The sequence below is a fragment of the Miscanthus floridulus genome, chromosome 4, assembly GCF_019320115.1.
Source record: "Miscanthus floridulus cultivar M001 chromosome 4, ASM1932011v1, whole genome shotgun sequence".
NCBI lineage: Eukaryota > Viridiplantae > Streptophyta > Magnoliopsida > Poales > Poaceae > Miscanthus > Miscanthus floridulus.
Window position 1 is genome coordinate 36,224,049 of NC_089583.1, and position 14,073 is coordinate 36,238,121.

The window sequence follows — 14,073 nt, forward strand, 5'->3', positions numbered from 1 at the left end:
AGAGGAGGTTCCAGATGGCGTCACTCCTGCCCAACATCGAGCTAACCTACATACACCTAGCTATTATATACTCTCCGGCCCCTGCCCGGCCTACCTCAAAATTAAATATAGTTAGTTATTATACACAAAATAAGTACTACCTCCATCTTAAAAGAATGCAACTCTCGATTAAATTAAGTCCATAAAGATTTACCAAATATTAATATTTATACGTCAAATAAGTATATTAGAAAAATATGTTTTATGACAAATCTAATGAGACTGTATAAGTCTATCGCTTTAACTTTTTAGCAACTGATCATGTGTCGCTATATCAGCTTTTAGTGACAGATAGTCTAACACCGGTCTGAGTGTTGTGGTGTAGTGGGTCCCAAACTTTCGACCTGCTCTGGCCACCTCAATAGTCAATATACCATGACGCGCAGATGAAGAACTGCACACTCTGTCAGCTTGACGTCAAGAAGAGGCATCAGTCTTTGTCTTCGAAATTAACTTGACTACGAACTCATACTGGGAGACTTTAGTCAAGTTATATTTTTACGATGATACCTGGTTTACTCATTCTTTTACTGAACATCGCACAGAACGTCAAATTCTTCAGACAGCTATACATATGCCAAGATAGTTCATACAAAATGGAACATAGCTAGTTCTTTGTACACTCTATGCACATATATACATATATCGATTTCGTTAAATCTATATAATACAGATGTTTAAACTTGTTCAAAGATATACATAGACTCGCATAGCAAACTAACATACATCACGACATGATTGTCACCCGATTCAAGGACGGTCTTGCTTTGTACTGTCGATCAGGAATCTGTGGGCCGTCTTTCCTGCTAGCGAAATCTAGGAATATCCATGCAGTTAGAACTCTGTAACATAAAAAATGTATGTCCTATCTATATCTTACATACTTTCCTAAACTCTTTAGTTGTTTAGCCCACTGTGGTTTGATTCATAAATAAGCAACCACAACTATGAAATCAGTAGCATAGACTTTGGTCACCATTGATGGTTGCAGGCTCGTAGGATAATGACTCACCTAAACCACCATTACTTATGCCTCAGCCGGTTCTAGGAGTGTAATCAATCGGGATGCAGAGTCGTACTCCAACGTAGTGCCACAACTGATGCACAAGCATAGCAATAAATGCTGCTCAGCATATAAGCCCAAATGCCTACAGAATTTGATATTAATAATGGAAGGCATACCTTGTACATTTCACACTGTTTTTTGAACCACCGCTGGACACTGACAATATGGTCCCGAAGAAGGAAAGATTTTCAGTCCCACAGTTTGGACATGGGCCCTGAAAAAAGAATAATCATCTATGTGCGCTCCAGTTAACCACACAATAATGTATGAACAACAAAAAGGAAAAATACCTTCAAAATCAGAAAGTCTTTCACTATGACATTAGTGATTGCCTGTGCTACCCAAAATATTAAAGGCAGTGCGGCAAACCATGTGAAGATGAAACTGAAAGGCTCTGGCAACTGCATAAATAAGAAAAATGCAGTTACAAATAATTAAATTTCTTGGTCAGCACAAACACCAACTAAAGAACCTACAGTATAAAAAGTTGTTTCAAATGTGGCATGCATGACAAGAAAGATCTCGCTCATCATTGCATTAGGGAGAAGAAGTTTTTAGAAGTAAAACACATCTGCACGCGCTCGCACGCACACACTGTAAGTTACATGCTTGCCATGGTCTAGAATCAAAAGACGACCGCCGTTAATTTTTATCAGAACTCTCAAATACAAGTCTGATCTGTAATATTGCGTCAAAAAGGTCTAGTCTGTAATAAGTTGGTCTCAGAAACAACTAACCAGGAAACAACTGCATTATATTTGTTGAATTATTTCTATTCCTTCTTAACTTCAATCTATCATTTTCTTGATGCAAAGAGAAAATAATCAGTGGTAAAAACAAGTGGAATAAATTGGTTGCGTGCACATTGCTTCGTCGGCTGGTCTGATTGCCTAGCATGAATGTTTGAAGAGTTTGGACCAAGCTGCTCACTTTATGCAGGAAAAATATGATGTCATAGGAGGGAACTTTTTAATATAAGAAAATGAATTTCCACTAGCCTGAGGTGACATGTTATTATTATCTCCAAAAGGGTTCAGTTAATAGTCAGGCGGCCGTGGTTAATTTAGCAGCACTGCAGCAGCCCACACCCACTACAGCACCACTAGAATCATCTACAGTGGTACCCCCAATTTTCAACTTCCAGGCTTCCAGCTCATGAGAAACAACTTTCAGTATACTACAAGAAATTATCAAGGATAGTGAAGTACTATTATAGAATTTCTTAATTCTTGTCCAGAAGCCTAAAGCCCTAAACAAAAACAATAGCATATAGTAAGACTTCAATTTGTCAATACTTACCTCAAGAAGAAGTGTGATTTCAAATCCCGTCAAATCATCCAAGAAGAAGAATCTGTCAAGAAGAAAACGTGCATTAGACATCTTAGAGTTGTTAATGAAGATAGTATCCATCCTAAAACAATAGCTATATTGGGCTGCGGTGTAACATGACCATTTGAAAAAAAGGAGAATTTAAGCAATCCTCTTTTTATTTCTTTCATGCCAGAATTTCCATGTAATACTCACAGTGTCAGAGCTACCACAGCTGCTGGAACATTTAGCAACAACATCTTGAAGTAGTCAACAGTCAAGTCACTGTAGACCTGCACAAAATTCCATAGAAAGTCAGGATTCTTCGAATGGACCAACTCACGCTACTTAGCAAAATCAGTGAAAATGGGAAAGTCACGTCTAATCCTAACTATAGTGTAAACTCATCTGACTTGGCTGTGTGATACTGTTTTATTAAATTTCCTGGTCTGTTTACTTGGTAGTTGGTACAAGAGACCTACAAGAATGTTTCTCATCTTTGATTTCAAGGTGGGGACTTAATATCACAGAAGATTTCACCCATTACACTAGAAAACTAAATAGAAAAAAATAATATAAATAAAGCATAATTCAAGATTTAACCCACTAATAATGTTCAGTTACAGTTCACATGGTATAGAGCCTGAACACTGTCAGGCTTTTGATCACTGAAGGAAGCATAAACAACATGTTGTGAAAAGTTTGGTGGCAAGCTAATGAAAGGACTGGTCCTAATCTTCTAATGGTAAGGAAATAAACTATGCCTTTCTTTCCAATGTGGGTTGTCATGATGAAGAATAAATGGCAAGGATAGTAAATTGAATGATTATTTTTTAGAAAATAAAGACTTATAAGTGAACAAGTAGAGGTAAAAAATCATGGAGGCACTATATACCTTTCGACTCCGTAGGCTGCATCTTGGGCCTTCCTGTACAATGTCGCTTCCTTCTTTCTAGAGAGGAGAAATTACCAAGGAAAATAATTGCAGATTAAGAATAATGCTTTATGTGCTTATGGTGCAATCATGGTGGTCTTTTAGTAATGGGCTGTTTTCTTAATGCTGCTACTTATTTTACTTTAAGTTGGTAATGACTTGCTATATTGTTAGCGCCTCATTTTCTATACCACGCTATTCTTTTTTTTTTACGAAACTGGAGGGGCCGAGGCCCCTACAGGAGATTTTATTAAAAAGGAAAGTAAACACAGAGTTCAGAACAACATAAAGAGATCAAAGAGAGGGAGGAAGCTACAACAATATACCACGCTATTCTCTCTCATGATCCTAAAAAGAACTTGTAGATATAGATGCAAAGAAGCTAGTGATGCACAAACCTGACTTCGCTTGTGGGGTATCAAATTGACAAATAAACAAAAAAAAATGTTTTCCCTTTTCATAACTCAGAAAGAGAAGCAAGTTTGATCTTAGAGCTTACATGCTTATTGTGCATTACCCCTGCCTCTATGTGTATGTTATTTTTTTCTGTAGAGTTTTTCCAAACATCTAAAGATGGTCTTTGGTGGAGTTTTCACAGCTCCAAATGTCTTTTTCCCCATATGATATTTTTCTCTGCTTCCTTTCTAGTTGTTCTAGTCATATACTTGAGAAATAGAGACAGATTAATTAACATCAACCATCCTTGGTAAGTGAAGGAGGAAAATTGGTTGATAGGGACTAAGAATTGCACAGAATCGCTTGAGCTTTTCGGACAGCATATCACACCATCATCGCACTAGCAAAAGATTGACAGGATAACAAGAACAAACCTTTAGTCTCAGCTTTAGTTGATCGAATTCTTCATCCGTCATGATGGGGTTGCCAGAGACATATGCCATGGAGGCTTCCAAAAGCTTTTGCTCATCCGCGCCTAACCAAGGCAAAAACAAATGAACATTGATTAGGAATTGGCATGAGCAAATCATTTTTGCGCGCTCGAGACAAACAAAAATTGCTGAATGCCCCGGCATCCATCTCGCCGCTGTCCCACCAACATCGCATAGCTCGTGTATCTTGTCTAAGGAAAAATACTATGTGTGGCAGGCATTGGAATACGTTTATGTCACCGACAGTAAGTTGCAGGAGGGGCTTACTTACTTAGCATCACAACGCTGCTTCCTTCCCACATGAGCTCCTCCTTGAGGTTATCGAACTCCTCGTTGGACATGATGGCCTTCTGGTCGTAATAGAAGGCCTACATATATACCAATAACACCATGATGAACAGCAACTAAGATGCTGGATTAATTCGATTTTTCACCAGCAGGTATCAATCAACAGGATAAAAAAAAATGGGTACGCGCGCGGCGCACGTGCCTGCAGCGCCTGGAGGAACTCCTGCTCCATCTCCCCGATGGTCTTCTTCCGCTTGCGGTCGATGCTGCAGTAGGGGAGCACGTTGCTGTCCACCACCTCGTTGTCCACCTCCTGCTGCTGCACCGGGCCCGGCGCCTCACCCTCGGAGGCGCGAGGCCGGCACCGGCCGCGGGCGCGCGCGGGCACCGCCGCCGTCCCGACGCGGCACCGCGGCGAGGTTGATGCCGCGGCGGCGGCGCGCGGCAACCGGCGGAGCAGGAGCACCGGCGGAGGGAGCAGCGAGGGCAGGCGGCACGGTAGCGAGAGCCGCGCGTCGGAGGCCATGGCCGGCTGGGGCGGGCTACCAGCTAGCTGGCGTAGAGGAGGAGGGTCCCCGCGCGCGGGAGATACTTTTTAGTTGTGTGTGGCGCGGAGGGTCCCAAATGCATTCCAAGGGATAAAGGCAGCGGTGGAGCGAATCGGAGGTCGAGAAAGCCTTCCCTTCGCCGCCGTCAATCGAACTCGACCTGCATGCCATCCACCTGGGTCTCCGTCCGTCCGGCCCATCCCAACGGGCGCGACGGCGACGCCTCGGCCACGTACAAAACGCTTGCTGTCTCTATGGATGTGTGCAGAAAAAAAACAGTGACGAATGTAGAATAAATCATCACCTGGTCAGTAGTCAGCACAAACTGATACATATGACCAAAACATCTGGTAATCTGACCCTATGGTCTATACACAATATGGATATGCTCTCTCCGTTCTAAAATAAATGCACTTCTATGTCTTTGGTGAAAGTAGAAAAAGACAACTAGAGTTAGGTTGTCTTGTACCTAGAGATGCGTTTATTTTGGGATAAATTCTGAATTCTAAAAGTGCATTTATTATTGAATGGAAGGAGTAAATATTAATGATAACGGCATATTTCACAAGTCAAGCATTCATATGGAGGAATAAAATTAGCAATATCATCATAAGACAAAATAAAATTCTTTACAACCGTGGTTATCTCTTATAAATTCACTCTATGAGTGTGGTCATTCACGTTCTGAGAGCGAACTATCACATCATCATTTGGGATTGCATCAAAAAAATTCTTGTTCCACCAAGCAAATGTCACAATTATTCATAAATTCATCTGTAATACGATTTGATAGATCTGTCTTCACAATTTTACCTTTCTATTGATGCTGTGGCGATGGGAGGAACTAACACAAGTTTGAGAGATCGATATAGCAAAGGAAAAGCAATATGTTTTTATCCACCATCATACTACCAAGTGTCTCTGTGTTTCGGCCTCAAGCCCAAATGTGTACCAAGTGTTCCACGTTAACACTTAACATGACCCCATGCAAGGTTTTACTCTCTCTCTCTCTCTCTCTCTCTCTCTCTCTCTCTCTCTGTGTGTGTTTGGGCTGGAGGCCTGTTTTCAACCTGCCCATCATATTGCAGTTAAGGACCTGGTAAAGGCAGACATGGGCCTCCACAGATGACACTGCAAGCCCAGCAAAGCCCAAATAAAAGCACGATGAGGCATAAACAAAATCCGTTTGTGGTAGGTAAACATTATCCTATATATTGCTCAAGAGAAAAGGTAAACATTATCCTATACACTTATTCAAAGGAAGGAAGGAAGGATGGTAATAATTGTTTGGTTAAATAGTTTGTGCTGAAACATTTTCGGTAGTTTGTAAAACCGTTCATGAAAATGAAAACTAATCAAAAGAAGAAAATAATAAATTTTTAATTACATGGACGCCATCCATGTACCAAGAAGAGCCTTCTTTGTTAGACGCGAAGCAAGTGAAACGATATTAAGGACTGACAATTAACATCATTTTCTTTCAGACTTCCGACACCTTGCAAGCGAAAAACGACACCTTCTTATGCGTGCTCCTCAATAACTTTTAGTTTAGTTGGCGGCGTCCACTTTTCAACGGATGGACAGCGAAGTCAACTGCGTGCTGACTGATGATGCGACAGCACACTACGAGAACATACTACTCTTCGTCAGTAAAAAAAACATACGTGCTAAATCCGTTTCAAATTACAGTTCATTTGACTTTTTATTTCAAATTTAACCACTCGTCTTATTCGAAAATTTACGCTAAATATCACTTCTTTTGTTGTGGCTTTGCTTTATTAACAAAAGTTCTTCAATAATGACTTAAATTTGATTATGTTTGTACAAATTTTTTAAATAAAACGAGCGGTCAAACTTGAAGTCAAAAAAGTCAAACGAATTATAATTTGGAACGGAGAGAGTATCGCTTTTTAAGAGTTAATTTTAAATTCAATATATAAAAATATATTTATGATGTGTAATAATAATTGTTAAATTTATAGTGAAATATATTCTAATAAATATATTTTAGATACAAATGTTGATATTATTATATATTTTTATAAATTCAATAATTAATTAAATTTAAGAATAGAATGAGACGTCTATTTATTCTTGGAGAAAGGAGTACTCCGAGTCTCCGATCCTTCCTTCTCGTGGAAGCTGGTCAGCTGGTGAGAGCGTCCGGTTTCCTTCTCATCGGACGGACCCGCCGGCAGCTTCCTCGACGGTTATTATTTACCGCTGGCCGGTTTTGTGTGTTCTCGATTGCCAGCAGTAAATAATAACTAGCTATTTACTAATAATTGCTGGCTGGTTTCCTTCTCTTCACTAGCTATTTACTGCTGGCTTCCTCGACGGTTATTATTTACTGCTGGCTGGCAGCTTCCTCACGCACGTGTGTGTTCTTCTTCTCTTCAATATATATATATATATATATATATATATATATATATATATATATATATATATATATATATATATATATATATATATATACACTATGTATTAACCTGGGTACCGAATAATAATCAGTACCTGAACCCAATTCATCCTATCCGACCGAGCCAACCAGGTCGATCCCGACGCCACTTCCCCGTTCTAATCTCGCACCCAGTGGTTTCCGTAGCTCCCGCATGCCGCACGCCCCAGATCGCACAACCGGCGCCTCCGCATCTCACACACTCCAGGTCGCCGCCGCTCTCGCTGAGTAGCTCGCTGTCGCCCTTCGCCCGTCCAGCGTCCGCTCGGTTTTGCCTGGATCCGATCTCGCCGTCGCCCTTCGTCAGTCCGGCGTCCGCTCGGCTTCACCTGGAGCGCGTGGTCAGCGGGGGAAGCGGCGCCGCCTTCCCTCCATCGCCGGCACCTCCCTTCCGACGCCGTTTCACCTGGAGCGCGTGGTCAGCGGGGGAAGCGGCACCATCTTCCCTTCATCGCCGACAACTCCCTTCCGACGCCTCTCCCGCCGTTCCTCCCCCAGCGCCGCCCGGTCGCAGAGGCAGCACGCCGCCCGGTCGGACGTGCTCGGCTGGCCATCTCCAGAGTCCCGCCCTGCCTTGTTGCCGCTCAGCGTTGTAAGAAGCAGCTCCCTGCGCTGTGCATTCCCAGACACATCGCGTCGGCCCTTGATTGCCGATTACACTCGTTGATTACCGAGCTTGCATCATTTGGGATGGAGCCGCCTGGTTCCTCAGGTTTCCTTTATATCCTTATTCATGTATCTCGCTTTGTTGTTCCCATTAATTTTGTGTCAAATTGGTTTCACTATTAGATTCCCTGATATGGGTACTTTTTGTTAAAAGGCAAGCACATTATGGAAGTATGAAACTACACGCCATGCTTTGCTGCTCCGAAGTCATTGAAAGCAATGTTTGTTTCAATATTAGAACTTTAGAAGATGATATTATATTCAGCCTCAATCAATTACAGATATCCAGTTTTTAATAAATAATATATTCTTCATAGTTGTGTTTAATCAGAATCACAGGTCCCTCAATTTCTATGTGAAATATTTTATTTACCATCATGAAGATGATATTATATTCAACTTCAATCAATTACAGATATCCAGCATTTAAGAAATAATATATTCTCCATACTTGTGTTTAATCAGAATCACAGGTCCCTCAATGTCCATGTGAAATATTTTATTTACCATCATGAACTAGCTGCTTCATTTGAAAAGAGTAACATATCACGTATTCGTAGTTCAACAAGTGCTCCCATCAGTATTCATGTGTTCAATACCTTTGAATTAATAAATACAATACAGTAAATCCACAAGAAACTGCACAGCAATACATCTACCCTGAGTTCAGACATTAGTCACAGCTGTCTACCTCCAGTGATCTTTACTAAATCAGTAAATCATCTGTGAAATGTACAGGCCCAGATATCAAATTATGAATGCCTCTGAACGCTCTAATATCCTTTTACAGTGCGTGGGTTTAGGATAGAAACTCAGCCTCTTAGCCTCTTAATTGAAGAAGCTACAATGCCTCACCCCACACATTTTGTTTTATAGCATCTATAATTTGAACCCTTCAAATTTAATTCTGAGTAGAATATATAACTGTAGTTGTAAGCATGAGGTCGAGGCACAAAAACTTCCTATCATTACAGTCTCACAAGTTAGATGGTTAAATACATGGATATGAACTTGACAAGATATCCTACCAGCAATCTTTATGTGGCATTCTACAAATAGCAAGCAGGCTAGGCAGCTGACTTTTGGAAGTGTTTAGGTCACAACATCAAGGTCTTCATTTTTATCAGTGCGGGTGTGCACTCAGCCCACTAGCCTGACTTGGTGTAGAAATCAGTAATCAGTTGCAAAGCATGTACCCACACTCTGTGAGACCTTCGATGCCTCTGATAAATTCGTATTGGGTTTACTAGCACATGTACATGGGTGGTGATGGTAGAGTGTTGTGTGTTTTCGTGCGCGTGTGTATGCCTCATACTCAATTAGTGTCTTAATAAAAAGAAGACATAAGACAGATTAAACCACACACATTGATTCAGCTTTGTATTTTTTTTTTTGTTCATATCATACACGTATTTTTTTATTAATGGTGTCATTATAGTTTAATAAAGCAATTCTATTTATTATGCATTTGCAGAGGATGCCCATGCTGGAAAAGGTCATGATTTGTCAACTAAAAGGTTCTTTGTTTCATATTCTCATTTTCTTATATATTTTTTTATACATTCACATTGACTCAGCAGTTGCAATTACATTGTTCTATGGAGTCAGCTTGTAATTTTAAGTTGTAGAGTATACGAATGCAATATTCTAAATGCATTCTAAATCATTGACTTCAGAATCCGGTTGGAGCTAGTTGATAAGATGCATGACAACCCAAAAAGGCTTGTATTTGAGAGCACTCAACAGCGGTCAGTACATGTTTTTTTTTTTAATTCTAGTGGCCTTTTCCATTTGTTGTATCTGTTTTTTTCTCGGTTAATGTGATCATTTCCCATTTAGGTATGAGGTCCCTTTGCGACAAGACGAGAGGTTACCCTCCTCTCCTGGTAGATCCTCTGCATCGGCTTCACGAAATAGAGGTGCAAAGGGGAATGACTGTACTATAATTTTAATATGTTGCAGTATGGAGTTAGTATTTTACAAATGACTAGACAAAATTAGATACATTCATTTACAGCTTATCTAATCTTGTTTATGATTTTTTTTTATTTATATTTATATGATCAGATGTATGTACACATAATTTGAGAATAATTTAATATTCATGGATTTTAAATTTTGCTATCTTAAATTTCCATTGTTCTTTTGATTCCACTTCGGCTTGTCCTTTTGTTAATTAACACTTTTCATCTTGTTCTGAAAGCTCACAAGATTTTATTTATTCTTAAAATCATCTACCTTTGTTGTTTATTATTTTCCTTGTCTGGTCCTTTTGGTATTCAGATGCAAGGCATTCCCCTTCTAAGAACCCTGTGGTAGCACCTACTTCCCGTGACCACTCTCAGAGAAGGTATTGTTTTCTTACAATCTTGTGTACCAAATTTTCCACCAATCATAATCGTCTGAGGTATATCAGTGTACTCTTCCAATTTGTATATTCTGTACTAACATGCTACACAAAAATCTCCTTCTTCTATCTCCTATTTAACCATACCCCTGGTTTTATTTTTTTCCCAAAAGTTCATGGGTCATTTTTTTCTATTTGTTTGTAGGACTCATGCTGCTCAGCGTACTGTGGATAGGGTCCCGTGTAACCTTAAGAGGGTGGTTTTTGAGAGCTCGCAGGAGAGGTTCATACGTGTTTTAATTTATTATAATTCTATTTATTACCGAGAATCGCTGATTAATGTTAATTCTTAGTCTATTGTTAAAGTTTATCTGTTCGTGGCCTTTTTTTTAGGTTTGAGCATCATATTCGACCAGAGCATGTGTTGCCTTCTGCAGCAGGTCACGACAGTGATGACGACGACTTCATGCCCATTCCCAACACCCGTTCATCCTCACACATCAACAAATCTAAGGATGTTGGTCCGAGGAAAACCAGGCAAACACGAGCAGGATTGTCGACCGGTGCATGTACAGAGGTGTATACCATTTATTTACTTCTGCATTTTCTTTTCATAAGAGTTATCATTCTAAAGCTCCTCTTCGTATGTATCACTAGTTTGTTTTTTCCTTCAATATACCACAAATCTACTATCATGTCTTTGTTGCCAAATCTCTACTTTTCTATATTTGTTTTGCTTTCTACTACCCCTGCAATTTTTTTCAACTACACTACCCCTACATTAGTTTATCATTCCTACATCCCTTTCCCCAATTATTAGTTTTTTAGAAATCTGTCTTCTTCTCGACTACCCATGCATCAGTTTATCATTTCTACAGTGCTTCTCAGAATTCCGAGTGTCTCTTCTTTTTTATCCATTCTTGCCCTTACTATTTCTAAAATTCTTGTTATTTGTCCCAGGCAAGACAAAGGAAAAAGAGAGCTACCAGCCGTTCTTCCATTGTAAATGTTCGGTGCAATCCCAGAGATATTATTTTCACCACTAACTTGTTTGGTCAATTGCTGAGAATGAAGATAGATGTTGTAGAGAACAAGAATCTGCTAACCTGGCTATTAGACCACACTGATCCTGATCGTATGCTAATTAGGATTGGTGCAGGCAAGGTCCTTCCAATCACCCCACAAATAATTAGCATGGTTCTTGGTTTGCCTATACGTGGTGAAAACTTCAAGCAATACTCATGGAAGGAAGGTATCATATTTCGCCAGCAACTTATCTCTAATCTTAACCAAAGTCTCACTGAAGATTGTGACATACATATATCAAACCTGCAACAAGAGATCTTAAAGGGAAATGTGAACGCCCTCATGAAGAGATGCTTCTTCATGATACTTTGCAACAGGCTTCTACTTCCCGACAGCAGTAACACCATTGGTTCAGTTGACATCAAGAGGACAATGGATCACCAATTGTTCGGAGTTGTTGACTGGTCCCAGGCTGTATTCAGTGATCTCCAGATAGCTATTCGCAGCTAGCACGATCGTGACAAAAATCAACTCACTCAAAATATATATGGCTGTGCCATTTTACTGCTAGTAAATTTCTTTTCATCCATCCATCTTTTTATTTATTTTTTGTAGCTTTCCTACCACCTAACAATGTATGGCTATGCCAATTTTTTTCACTCCTTCTTTTTTGTCAACAGGTATACTATCTCGACAACATTGACCACCCTGTCTCATTGGTGGACCGGACTTCGACTCCACGCCTCACCTTTTATGATAATGCTCTAATAGATCGCTTAACTGTTGCTGATACAACTATAACCACTCAGGGTGCACATACTTTTGGTGTCCAACCTGTGAGTCAGCTATCTTATCTATTATATTCCTTTTCTTTTTTACAACCATATTATTAAGAAGCTTGTTTTCTTCACTTCAATGCTATCTCTAACAGTTCAAGCCATGGAGTACCATCTGCTATGCTGCTGCAGATGTCCGTGGTGCTCCCTGTCATAACATAAATGTTCCTGCCGGCAGGAATACCCAATTTAGACATCCCACACCTCCTGGATTTGTTATTTGAGCCGCTAGATGATCTGACTGGCTCGCATAGAGAGAGAGTATGGGGTTTCTTTTCTGAGTTTGATCACACACTCTCTCAGTACAAAAGGTCCATTGAGAATTCTATTGCAAACATTGTGAGAGCCCAGTTTTGGTTAGCTGATCAATATCGTCCATTCATTCATGAACTCGTGGCATCACAAACCCGGGACACCAACATTCCAGGTGACACTTCTAGGACAATGCATACACGCAACGATCATGGTACCCGTGAATCAGCCCATTGTACCCCACCTTCAATGCCAGGCAAACTCTTGCTTTAGTTGATAAATTCGTTATCTCACCCTGTGTCTTATTGCTACGTATCAAATATAGTCACACATTTTTTCCATTTATGCCCCGGTCATGAGATTTATTCTCATGGTAGCTTTGTTTCTACTGGTACTTTACTTCGGAGCCAGATTGATGAACAATCACCCGTTCGCAACACTCCAGGTATTTTCTACTTCCCCGATTGCATGTTTTTTATCTCCATTCTTTGCTATTTCTATTTGTTTTGTTATGTCATTTTCGTTATGTTTCATGTCTTCTACATTTGTAGGTCCTAGTTCATTTAACTCCACTTCACCGACAGGCCCATTTGGCTCCCCTGTTCATTGTGTAGTTTCACCCCCTCACATTTCTGAGGACTTACCTCGTCCATCAACTGCACCGATGCGCACCTCTTCAAAAGATGTTTCTGGTGCACCCCTCATAGTTTGTTTTCCTCATATTTTTTACTTTTGTTCCATTGTGCTAACTGCATCACTTTTTTACTATCCTTTATTATGATTTCTCTTGACTGATACTTCAGTTTTCTCACATGCTCCTAACTCTTTTCCCACCTCAGGTATGTCCACGGCCTCCTTTTCATGTTTACAATTTAGTTCTTATAGCAAACTGAAATTATATATTTTATTTCCTTTTCGTCCACACAGGTTCCTTCATTGTCACAAATGATCCTACTGTTCATCCTAACTGTCCAGTTCACACTCCGATTATGGCTCTAGTACGAAGCACCACCTCGGAAGACAGCAGCCCAACACCTTCTCCACACGGTTACCATGCTTTTATTTTTATTTCATAGTTTTCCCTCAATTTTATGTCTGCTATTTTTCATCCTATGTACTTTTAGCATATGGGTTCGATTATTCCCCACTTTTTCTGTCAACAATGGACCAATCAGGCCATCAACAATCATCGTCTATTGTGACCAGCCGTACAGATGTGAGTCCGTCTAACGTTCTTCCAAAACTCATCTACCCTTCTTTTTAAATTAACAACTAAATTACATTTATACAACATCTAGCATTTCCTTAGTTTCAATATTCCTGAGGTGGCATCTGTTACTAGTTTCCTGATTTTTTTTTCTTTTTGGTAGACTGAGTTGGTACAAAATGATCCTCCTTTACATAGAGGTTGAATT

The 14,073-nt window shown here is 40.0% G+C and overlaps 1 protein-coding gene and 1 pseudogene across 1 annotated transcript; one reads left to right on the top strand and one right to left on the bottom strand.

Moving 5' to 3' along the window:
* Positions 1-583: 583 nt before the first annotated feature.
* LOC136551328 (PGR5-like protein 1A, chloroplastic) lies at positions 584-5,132 on the bottom strand. Its single transcript, XM_066542897.1, has 10 exons — positions 4,725-5,132; positions 4,506-4,602; positions 4,178-4,278; positions 3,309-3,365; positions 2,630-2,706; positions 2,405-2,456; positions 1,396-1,506; positions 1,222-1,319; positions 1,052-1,136; positions 584-855 (listed from the first exon to the last, which is right to left on the bottom strand). Exons 1-9 carry the CDS (start codon positions 5,046-5,048, stop codon positions 1,067-1,069), a joined length of 987 nt encoding a protein of 328 aa, XP_066398994.1. The 5' UTR covers positions 5,049-5,132; the 3' UTR covers positions 584-855; positions 1,052-1,066.
* Positions 5,133-9,881: 4,749 nt separating this feature from the next.
* On the top strand, positions 9,882-14,070 carry LOC136548388 (uncharacterized; annotated as a pseudogene).
* Positions 14,071-14,073: the final 3 nt, after the last annotated feature.